At 39.6% G+C, this 12,295-nt stretch overlaps 1 protein-coding gene across 3 annotated transcripts in view; it reads left to right on the top strand.

Moving 5' to 3' along the window:
- reps2 (RALBP1 associated Eps domain containing 2) overlaps positions 1-12,295 on the top strand; it is a 147,359-nt gene that overhangs the window by 92,306 nt on the left and 42,758 nt on the right. For all 3 annotated transcript variants that reach the window (XM_055644934.1, XM_055644933.1, XM_055644932.1), the window contains exons 10-11: positions 9,466-9,553; positions 11,857-11,943. In XM_055644934.1, coding sequence (XP_055500909.1) covers positions 9,466-9,553; positions 11,857-11,943 — 175 coding nt within the window. The remainder of the gene's footprint in view (positions 1-9,465; positions 9,554-11,856; positions 11,944-12,295) is intronic.

Below are 12,295 nucleotides of genomic sequence, written 5' to 3'. Positions count from 1 at the left end.
TCCAATTGCAGGCTAGCCACTTTTTTTGTAAACTTGCCACATAACCTGGTATATTTATATTCTCCGTCCCAACCTATGAAGGTAAGCATGCCAGTTGCCTTCTTTACCCCCTTATCTTCCCATGTTGCCACTGTCAGAGAACTATGGACTTGAACTCCAAGTTCAATAAAAAACAATCAAATTCATGAGTCAGAATTTTTACCGCACAATGCATTGCTGAATGTACCCAACCAGCCCCTGCCGTTGAATTTTCTGATTGTCTTGCTGCCACTGACATAAGACTCAGTGGCCTGTAGTTACCTGTCATTTTCCTGCTGCCCTTCATAAATAAATAAACAACATTCACTTACCTCCAGCTTCTGTTACCTCGCTTGTGGCTAACGAAAATACAAAAATCTCTATCAGCACCCTAGCTATATTGTCCCTTGCTTCCCATAATATTCTGGCCCAAGTGGGAGGGCTGCCACTGAACCAGGGTTTCAGAAAGTTGTTCTTGCCTGGAGAAAAATAAAATTAAACACTATATATAGGAAAACTAGGAAATATGTTGGCTGACTACCTTGGGGAAATTACTTACTGAAGAAAGGACCCTAGTTTCTGATTTATGTGACTAGTGAGTCTGCTCACAAATAGGTTTCTTAATGGAAGAATCATTCATTCATGCCACTCAAGAAAAAACACCCAAGCTTTAGGGCAGCACAGTAGTGCAGCGGTAGAGTTGCTTCCTTATAGCGCTTACAGTGGCAGAGACCCAGGTTCGATCCCGGCTACGGGTGCTGTTTGTATAGAGTTTGTACACTCTCCCCATGACCGCGTGGGCTTTCTCCGAGATCTTCGGTTTCCTCCCACACTCCAAAGACGTACAGGGTTTGTATGTTAATTGGCTTGGTATAAATGTAAATTGTCCCTTGTGTACGTGGGATAATATAGGTGCATGTAAACTATCGTGCTTTTCAAGATAGAGAGCTGGTGAGAGTTATTGGGAACTAAGAAATTTTACTGACTTTGGTTTCATATCTGAATTAAATATAGTGGGGAAATTAAGTTCACAGGCGTATGTGAATGAATGTTTTGATTCTGTTAAAGACGATCAGTGTGACTAATTTTCCATCACTTCTTAATATGTTAATATTGTTATGGTTTTATTGCTAATATTTGACAGGCTATAATTTCTCTTGCACTGTGCAGTGTTTATTCAATATATAATTTGATGTTATTTACACCAACACTGGTTTTAACTGGATAATTGAGACCTGCATTATATTACATGGAGGGAGTCTGACACTACTTGGTATGCTGCTATGAGCATTATTTCATCTTATCTTCACATGTCTGTATTGGAATAATTCTTCTGGTGATCTTTCAGCACAAATTAAAGGTTTACAAGTGAGTCCCATGGCAGATAATCAGGATTTATTAACAATCAGGTGCCAGGCTATGTGAGTTTTAAATGCTACAGGAGATGTCAGAAGAGAAAGAGAGAGAAGTGAAGGGGAGACTAACATGGCAGGTAATACCAAATATAGGATCCTGGGTTTTATAGATAAGAGATGTGGAATAAAAGTAAGTAAAAAAACAGTCATGAGGTCAACCCAGTACCCAGCGGTAGAGTTGCTGCCTTACAGTGCCAGAGACCCGGGTTCGATCCTGACTTTAGATGTTGTCTGTACGGAGAATGTATGTTCTCCCCGTGACCTGTGTGGGTTTTCCCCGGGTGCTCCGGTTTCCTCCCACACTCGTACACGAGACGTTCAGGTTTGTAATCTAATTTGCCTGGTATTATTGTAAATTGTCCCTTGTGTACGTTGGATAATATAAGTGTATGGGGATCGCTGGTTGGCACAGACATTGTGAGCTGAGGGGCCTGTTTCTCTGCTGTATCTCTAAAACTAAAATAGTAAGAATTCAATGTCCAATTTTAGGAAGTAAATTTAAATGGAGAGGGAGCTTGGGAATGGGACTTGGATAAAAACCTGCCTACCCTCTGGTGGAAAGACCAGGAAGAGTTGGGAGTATGTCACTCCTGTGGAATATACTACGTCTGGCCTGCTTTTGTGGTATTTCGTATTTCTAGTCAAATGTTGGTTGTTATTATCTATGAAAACAAAGTAATTATTCAAGACTGGTTTACTAAAATGTGCAGTGAAATATCAGGGACCATATGTTGTGGGTAGTCTGTTCATCGAGAATAAAGAAGTTTAGATAGAAGAGGAATTTATTTCAGGCTATGTACGTGCAAAAAAGGGAATTAGGTTACTGTGCTCAATCAATAGTGAGCCACGCAGCAAAGAGACTGCTTGTTGGAGGTGTTTTCTCACCATAAATAAACTTTATTCAGAATAAAAATCATACAAAACAAGAACAATGCAAAATCTCTTCTGACATTCTCATTGTCTTTACATTTGATTAAATGCTACTTTTTGCAGCTTTCCTCTGACAGCATAGTTTACTTCTTTAGGAGATGTTGAGTGGTGTCCAGATAGTTTGGGGTAGCTTAGGATTCAAGATGAATATTTATATTTTTGAGTGAATTGTTTATCTAGCTTTTTGCTGTGTTTGGTGTATTCGTTTATGCATTTTGAACTGAGATTTTCTTTACATTACCAAGTAACAATAGTATTAAATGGATGAGTTTGGTGTTGTTTTGCTCTGAGATTTAGCCCTTGAAATAACATTTGCTGAAAGAAGATGAACCAGATAGGTGTTGGCCCACTCTGTATTCAGTCGGCATCTGCCTTTTCAGTGTTTTGTTATTGCACTCATATTTCTTGAGAACCTATCAAGCAAGGCACAAGCCTAAGCCAGGTTTGTGATTGTCTGACATTATTTATGATGGTGTGTCGAGGTCTGGGAAAAACGTATAACAAGCATTCATGCTTTGTTTTACCAACATTTGATTGCAAACTCAACATAGCCACAGCTTCTGGAAGTTAGGATTGTGCAGATATTTCCTTCTGCACACACTGTCGATAAGGGTAGGAAAATTGGACGGTGCCACTGAACATAGCACATCAAATCAAAACTTTAACTATAATTCAAAGTTCCTATCTGATTTTCCGATTATTTCATGGTATGGCATTGGTTATGGTTACAGAGGTTAGTTGTTGCGATCTGAGAACCACTCTCTTCCCCATAGCTGATACTGACCTTCCATAGTGCAACTAATATAGATTGCTGTTTATAGATGGTGTTATAGCTGCTACTTGATAATGGGCACCATTGCAAGTGATTTTTCTGTGGTTAGACATCGCCCTAACCAGTCTGAAGAAGGGTCTCGAACCGAAACGTCACCCATTCCTTCTCTCCAGAGATGCTGCCTGAGTTACTCCAACTTTTTAAGTTTACCTGAGTATTGAAGATTACCTGAGTATTGAAGTATTTACCTGAGCATTGAAGATTTCAGTTCTTTAAATATTGTTGATACTAAAAATAACAATGCCCACTGGGGAAGCCTGTCAGCCCGTGAACATTTTGCTTTTTGTCCAGCTAGTGAAAATTTGTCTAGCTAGTGAAAAATAAGGCAAAGTGAAAATTGTTGCCATTGCAAATCTTAAAACTTCTGCTTGTTTGATTATATGTGTGTACTGCATCTCTCTTCGTAGTATATTAGAAGGATCCAGTACTAGGCAGTTATGCTATTTTTAACCTCTACTGTGAGAAAAAAATGCCCCAGATACAGAAGATGGCGATTGATCATCCGCAGTGGAGTAGAACTTTGTGATCTGCTGTGTTGTGAATTACAGCCCGGGATGATGAGCTTCTTAGTCTTTTAGACACTTGTAGAGGTCTCCAAACTGCGGTGAGCAAGATCAAATGCTTTGAATATCATTAAATGTATGTTTGATGTCGTTCGTGGACATTTTTCTTACTTGGAGGATTTGGAAAATCCAAAAGCATTTTTACGTGCATTTAGCTTATCTCTTGGCGCAGAATCCTTGATTTACCCTTCCAAAAAAAATGCATGGATGTGATTATTCCATGAATAGTAGTTGAGAATTCTGTCATGAAATCGTATTAAAATAATTATTCAAGGTCACCGGAGACCGTGTATGTGGCTAATGTGATAATTGAACAGTCAACTGTGTAATCAGGTGGGTCTTTGTTTTTCTAGATCAGTGCTTCTTAAACAATTTTAGTGTCATTTACCCTTGAGTCTTTATCACAAAGTTTCATTCATCCTCGACTAAATTTTCTTATGTTGTTTGGTAATTTTCGTCTTATTCTCCCTTGTGTATCATTTTATATATAAGAATTTATTTTGGCACGAGCAAAAAACACAAATTAACTAATTTCTTGCGTTTATTTTATTCAACTTTTTGAACATCCTAAAAATATGTAAAGAAAGTTAGGAGTGCAAAAAAAAAGGTTTAATTACCCCTGGAGTTGGAAAATCATTCTATTCGAATGATAAAAACCATTCTAAACACTGGGCATCAGCCCCATCTTATCCTTTCGGGCTTTGATTACACTGCATTTTTTTTCTTGGTACATTAGCTCAAAAAATCATAGAGTGTGTGATTTACTATATTAGTATTCAACTAATATAACTTTCTATAACTCTCCCCGACTAAAGCTCACAATACCACCAAATATCAACTTTGGTAGCTAAATTACTACACAAAGTATAGTTACAGTTCAACAGTTGCCTACGGCGATCCTGCAGCGTTGCCATTTATAAATGTATTATCTCACTAGCTCGTCTGGTCTTCCCTAAAATGTTATATTACAGTAAGTTTGGGAAATATCCTGCTACATTAAAATTAGAAAACCATAGGTAGAGAGAAAAAAACATATCAAATTTCCAGCTCCACTGCCATTAAAACCAATAAGAGCTTACTAACCACTTTAATGGCAATGCCGTTTTTAAGAATAGAAAAAAGTATATAAATATCTGAATAAATTAAGTAATTCACCCTTCATTCATCCGTCTAGTTTAATTCACTCCAAAATAATTTCATTCACCCTTGGGTGAACCATTCACCAGTTTAAGAAGCACTGGGCTGGAATGGAAATTATAGCTTTGTAGTCAAGTTTGCAGTAGATACAAAGATAGGTGGAGAGGCAGGTAGTGTTAAGGAAACAGGCAGTCTGCAGAAGGACTTGCACAGGCTGGGAGAATGGGCAAACAAGTGGCAAATGGAAGCAAATGTAATGCCAGCAGACTTTATGCCAGCAGGTATTCTAATCTGAGGAAGGACATTATTGCCTAGAGGGATTCAGAGACGGTTTCACCAGACTGCCTGTCATGGGACTTATCGCGACCCACTGGATAGACCTGTTTATACTCTCTAGAATTTATCACGTGCCAGGATCTTTGTCCTACAAAATTCTAAGGGATTGGACCATCTTTCAGGAAGACCCTCCCCTTTGTTAGGGAAGTCCACAATCAGGGTCACAGCTTAAAGATAAAGGGGAAATCCTTTGACCCGAGATGTAACCTGTTCATGTTCTCGCAAAGAGTGCTGAATCTGCTGAGTTACTCCAGCACTTTGTGAGGCCTTTTCATTGGCCAGCATCGACAGGACCTTGTATCCTGATAATTTATTTTATTTTCCTTCAGGGGGTATGGAGAAAGGCAGGTAATCTTTCAGAGTAGCCATGATCATATTGAATGGCGGTGCAGGCTCGAAGGGTCGAAAAGCTACTCCGCACAATTTCTAGTTTCTATGTTTCTAAAATCCATGGCCTAATTCTTAAGGGCTTATGGTCTTATCACAATCCACCCTCACCTGTATCCACCTATCACGTGCCAGGCTTTGTCCTGCCCCATCTAACTTCCATCTTTCACCCTCCCCTTTCTTCCCCACCACAATCAGTCTGAAGAATCATCCAGACCTGAAACGTAACCTGTTCATGTTCTCCAAAGATGCTGGCCTGCTGAGTTACTCCAGCACTTTGTGTCTTCTTTTGCAAACCAGCATCGACAGTACCTTGTATCCTGATAATTTATTTTATTTTCACACGTAAAAAACACTAAATCTTTCACACCGAGACATGTCAAAACACACACACAGATTAAAATACAAGACTTAACAACAAACACACTTTTCAGCGACATCTTCGACCACAACTTGAGGGCACTCGCCACACCTCCACACACCACACATGAAACGCGAGCTGGATCACACACACACACACACACACACACACACACACACACACACACACACACACACACACACACACACACACAACTCAAAGGCGGGGGCCAAGGAAAGCGGGGGAGCGCTGTCTGAAATTCACACCTGCGATGAACAGGAAGGTAAAAGACTGCTGCCATAGTGTACGGTAGGTCCTTTAGAGAGCGCGGAGGGGGCAGAGAAGGGGAGAGAGGGGGAGAGAAGTGGAGAGAGGGGGAGAGAAGGGGGGAGAAGGAGTGGAGACACTTTTAAGAAGCCAGACAACTTATAATAAAGTTTAGCGGGCATTTAACATTATCGGTCAGTTTTCCTTGGTCCTGAAAACTCCAATGAGCCAATTAAAATTCCTGGTCAGCAAAGGAGATTGCCTACGGCTACCCTCGACTGCCTATAACTACATAGCGACTCCACTCCATTTCACTACGAGTTCAAAAGAAACATGCCGACCAATTTTTACTCGGCATGCTGAAAAGTTTTCCTCGACCAAACTAAGGCTGCAAATATGCGGGAACTTCCCTCGAGCATGAAGGAGAGATCCAGTGACCTCTTAGGACCACATGACCACATTTAGAATATGGTCTCCATTTATAGATTACTTGAAGGGGTAGATCGGACTGAAGCCTGAACCCAGGACTAGATGAATAGTTGTGTTCTCTGACCTATGGACCTATCTCCCAAGTCGTATTATTGATAGTTTATCCTATTTTTCTAATTTCTTTCTTTATTTTTTTTCTCTATCTGTAAATATAAATAAATAATTAGAGGCAATGTTAATAGGTAACCGATAAAGGAGGATCCCAGCTACTTTGGTAACTGGGTCCCTGGAAACTTAATATGTAACCGTTAAACAAAGTCTGTACTGGTTTGGATTATGATATGCAGTTGCCTCTAATAAAAAATTATATTAAAAAAAAACAAAACCTTTCCCAATTACTTTGTGTAATCTATTGACTGTGAGGAACGTCTGAAGAAGGAACTTTAACCCGAAATTTCATCCATTCCTTCTTTCCAGAGATGCTGCCTATCCCGTTGAGTTACTCCAGCTTTCTGTGTCTATCTTCGGTTTAAACCAGCATCTGCAGTTCCTTCTTACACAGGCTAGATGCCTGTTCTGTGCTGACCTCTGATAAGATCAAGGCAAAGGTGTTGCAATTAGCCATTGTTCCTTCAGCTAAGATATGAGAAATTGGGCCAGGCATCTCCTTCACAGTATGGAAATACAAAGGATTCAGTGTGTTTGTATATAGGGTTGACATTTGGACTAGAGTTTAATGTTTTTATATTTGAATAACCGATTATGGTAAATGCCAGTATGTTGTTCCAGAAGGGAGTCAATGGAACATTATTGCACAAATGAGTTCCAAAATTCCAGAGAAAAGGAGCCATTGTTTTCAATCTTACTGCCTTGCAAATCTGCAAATGTTTGTAATGCCCCTGTCCCACTTAGGAAACCTGAAGGGGAACCTCTGGAGACTTTGTGCCCCACCCAAGGTTTCCGTGAGTTTCCCGGAGGTTTTTGTCAGTCTCCCTACCTGCTTCCACTACCTGCAAACTCCGGCAACCACCTGCAACTTCCGGGAACCGGATGGAAACCTTGGGTGGGGCGCAAAGTCTCCAGAGGTTTCCGTTCAGGTTTCCTAAGTGGGACAGGGGCATAAGCAATCTTTTTTTACAGTCTGGCGAAGTGGTAGCAGAAGCCATAAATATTGGGAGATATTATAACTGAGAGTACGAGGATGCAGATTTAAATGATGGTAATGGTTACACATATTTTATGGCCACCTCAAAGCCTTGAAAGCAGTGCAATTTACTGCCTTGTATTGCTTCTATGAAGAGATGGCTGGGGGCACAAATGTCAATGTGGCATCAAAGGAATTAGACAGACAGTATAATTCCATATGATCCCCCATCTATTTCACTGCAATGTACTTGAACCTTTCATACAGCATAACTACAGCATGAGAGTAACGCTTCTTTACAAATTCAGAAGCTTTGTTTCACTGATAGAATAGCAGAGTGCCCATACAAAGCACAAATCCAGGCACAGAATAGATAGGCTATTCAGCTTGATATTCTTCTCAATGGTTTCAAGAATTTTACTTGCACAACCATTCACATATCTCCTTTCTACATGCTGTCATTGTTGCAATTTCAAGTAATTTCTCTACAGGTTGTCAGTTCTTCTTTCCTAACTTACCCCTCTGATGAGGTTGAGTCTTGTGGAAATTTCCTCGATTACCTTAATCTGGCAAATGACGCCTGGTTTCAAAACCCTGCTTTTTTTCCCCTCTATATCTGCTCCTTTTAAGAGAACTAAAGCTAAGAATATTTGCCCCCTAATCATGCTGCATTTGTGGCCTGGTGTATCTGATGGCTGATACACCATAACTTTAAACCATTTGATGCCTTGGTGTATTTAGACAATTAGTAATTTAATCTAAATTTGTTATATTTATTCAATTATTTAACATTGATTTAGAATAAAATGTGAACTTTTATTGTTCAACTCTCTGTAATTAAATCATTTGGGATCAGATAAACAATTTCCTTTTTAAAAATGCAGCCATTTCTTGTCACTCCCCTCGCTAGTTTGTTGTTTGGTGTAGGAGGAAGAAGATCCAGTGACGGGAGTAGCGGGAGATTGTCACGTGCTGAAAAGGGATCCTGATCCTAGTTTCACCCATTACGACAAAAAACAAATTTGTGTATATACTTTCGCTGTCACCCTGCTTACCATCAGGATAATTAAGTGTGAAATGCTTTGAGGCATCTTGCAGATACTGGATACGTGCACTATTTTTTATTAAACATTATTGGACCTTTTTCCTTGATGAAGTAAGCACTGGGGGATCCTGGCTAATTCTGTGGTAGACAAAAATGCTGGAAAAACTCAGCGTGTGAGGCAGCATCTATGGAGCGTAGGAAATAGGCGACGTTTCAGGTCGAGACCCTTCTTCAGACACTTATTCTGTCCTCTGTTGTATGTTGAACTATACCAATAGCCAGAATAAACTTGTATTAATTTATGCTAAGATAGACACAAAAAGCTGGAGTGACTCAGTGGGTCAGACAGCATCTCTGGAGAAAAGGAATAGGTGATGTTTCAGGTCAAGACCCTTCTTCAGACTGAGAGTCTGGGGAAAGGGCCTTTTTTTCCCCTTGCTACTTTTTTTTCCCCCTTAATTTTCATTATTCTGGATATGTTTCCAAACCAAGCAATATCTTTCCAGTAGGATTTGACATTACTGGGATCTCTGCATGATTTTGTTGGAATTGTGACAAGAAAGCAATGAGTGTTCCAATTTTTTGTTTCAACCAAAAACAGGAGAATGTTGCAGCTGAATCACTGCCTGCCACGTTACCTGCCAGTCCCCTTCAGCCACCAGAACTGCACTTCTTCAAGGACAAGCCAGGTATAAACATTTAAACTTCTTTCAGCGCTATTATGATTTTGTGTAATTTTATTGATCCACCACCTCACAGGGAACAAATATCGGCAGTTAGACTTTCTTATAGAGGATCCCATGGAGGAAACAAAGCACGTAATAAAACAGTTGAGAGGAATAAGGGTTGATCTATTTGAAATATATAAGATTGTAAGGGTGAATGACGGTTGAACCTTGAGGGTGTTTTGACTGTTCGACGTGACTCTTGCAAGGGGACATAATAACAAGATAAAGTGGCTGGTGATTTAAAGCTGAGTTGTATAATAATTTCCTCTGTCCGAGAATCTTTGGAATTCTCTACCCCAGAGATGGAGGAATTGGTGTAGAAGAGGAATTGAGGCCTCTGGCAGATCAGGATGGGCAGGGTAGGCTAGAAGTGCTGAGTGGTCTACTCTTATTTGCTGGTGTTCTTACAAAAGAGAATGATCAAGATGTCTGAGAAGTGGACAAAATATTTTGTCCGTGACAATTTCCACCATTTGTGATTTCAGTGACTAAATCCAAAAGGTACAGGAGAGTAAACATTCAGAGGGTTAGATTCTGCATGACAGTAGTTTTATTTCTCCTTGCACAACATGTGTGCGGTGGTGGCTCGAAGGGCCAAGTGGCTTACTCCTGCACCTATTGTCTATTGTCTATAATGAGGACCAGCTATTGGATGTATTTACATATTAAGTTTCATTTTTCATACTGGTTCTCTGGATGTTTCCATCTTTCCTATTGTTCCTCTTATATGCTTCTAATCCTATCTTCCCCATTGATTCTTCCTTATTTCTCCTTACTCCCACCTCCAGCAGGAGCAATTTGCAGTGGCCAACTAATTTCCTCCGGGCCCAATCTCTGTTGGTGGATGTGCGGGGACAAGGATGTGCGTCTGAAGAAGGGTCTTGACCCGAAACATTGCCTATTTCCTTTGCTCCATAGATGCTGCCTCACCCGCGGAGTTTCTCCAGCATTTATGTCTACCTTTAATTTCCCATCCATGTATCTTTGAGGTGCAGAGGGAAACTGGATATCTGAAAGCAACCCACCTATGTTTACCACATAAAGAGCATCCGAGGTCAGGAATTAACCTGAGTAGCTGGAGCTATGAAGCACAATTTGCTCTGCTTTGTCGGAATTGTTTTTGGATTTGTAACTCTCTGGTCTGTATCCTTAAATAATCTCAACCGCAAGTATAACCTACATGTAATTCTTCATAATTATGTTGAGGAGATGCTTGCCCACGTTTTCAACACCCCAACCCTTACCTTTTCCTTGTTCATTCTTCCCAATTAAACATCAAAGCGAATGTATCAATATGACTAAGATCAGTCACGAATGCCAGGATTAGAACCCTGGAATTTTTTTATTGTTTCTCAACTCACTGATTTCAGGAGACAAGTGGGACAATTTCTTAGTTACATTTTTTTCTACATTTTTCAACGTATTTTCTCTTCTGCCCTGCTATTTTGCATGTTTGTTTGATAATCTCTCTTCACTTATGAGCCTGGCTAATGTGTGTCACCTACTGTCTGTTCAAGTGGGTATCATCTTTAGCATTCTAACACGAGTGCCTGCATGTGATCATCAGAAGTGGTTTATTGCCCTGATTTATTTCCTTACAGCTTAGTTAAGGTCACCTTATCCACATGGGTTTGACATAAAGCCAAGATTTGTCAGGTTTGATAGTTTGCTAAGATGTCTGAGAGAGATTTTACTTGATTTCTTAAGTATGATGGGCACCAACATTGTTGAATCAGGTAAGAAAATAAACTAAGGTGGAATGCACACGAGATCTTCAAGTTGTGATCTTCCTGTTAAAAAGTGATATCTACTTAGACCAAAATATGGAAAATAGTTTCACTAAAATTAGCAAATTAACATGTTAAAGTAATATGGATTTTTGATGAAATTCCAAACTTGTCATCCATTAATCAAATTCATGCACCAGAAATGTTATGATTGGGAGTTCTATTTATCTTGGGAGAAAATAGACCAGGTCAAATTTTAGAAGAATTACAATCTAGCATCTTTGTGTTAAACCGATCAAAAATACTATGTAGAGCATTTCCAACAATTTCATTTCTTTTCCTGGACAACACGAGGAGGAATCCTGGACTGAGAAAAAAATTAAGAGAAGCTAACTTATCTGCACAAATCTTAATAATTTCCATCAAATGGCTTCTTGTCTTGCCACATGAAGGACACAAAATAAGGAATAGAATTGCCTGGTAGGGCTGAGGAAATGTGATAGACAAACTGTAATAACATTTATGTTTATTTTACAGATTTAACTCTAAGCAGAGATGCAGCTTCGAAACAAATACCAGAAGAATGCCAAGTAACGGAAGATGCATTCATCTTATCTAAAGCAGGCAAGTACCCGAGAGAAGGATAAGATTGTAAAGAATGATTGAAGAAAATTGAAAGTACCTGCCCACCACAATCTGAACCTCTCTAACAAAGCGATGCAATGGACATTAATATGTGATGATTAGTTGTTCACGTCCCATTGATTAGGTGTTCCACTCTAAAATCATTACAATTGGTGGCAGTGAGGTTGACCGAGGGCATCTGTGAAAAAGGGGAAGACCAAACTTAGTTTTAGACATCAACAAACTTGGATTGGTTTAGTTTAGTTTAGAGATACAGTATGGAAACATGCCCTTCAGCCTTCTGTGTCCATGTTGACCATAGATCACCCATTCACACTGGTTCTATGTTATA

The sequence above is a fragment of the Leucoraja erinacea genome, chromosome 13 (genome assembly GCF_028641065.1).
Source record: "Leucoraja erinacea ecotype New England chromosome 13, Leri_hhj_1, whole genome shotgun sequence".
In the NCBI taxonomy this organism is placed as follows: domain Eukaryota; kingdom Metazoa; phylum Chordata; class Chondrichthyes; order Rajiformes; family Rajidae; genus Leucoraja; species Leucoraja erinaceus.
The sequence above is the reverse complement of the archived record's forward strand: the minus strand, read 5'-3'. Positions and strand labels throughout refer to the sequence as shown.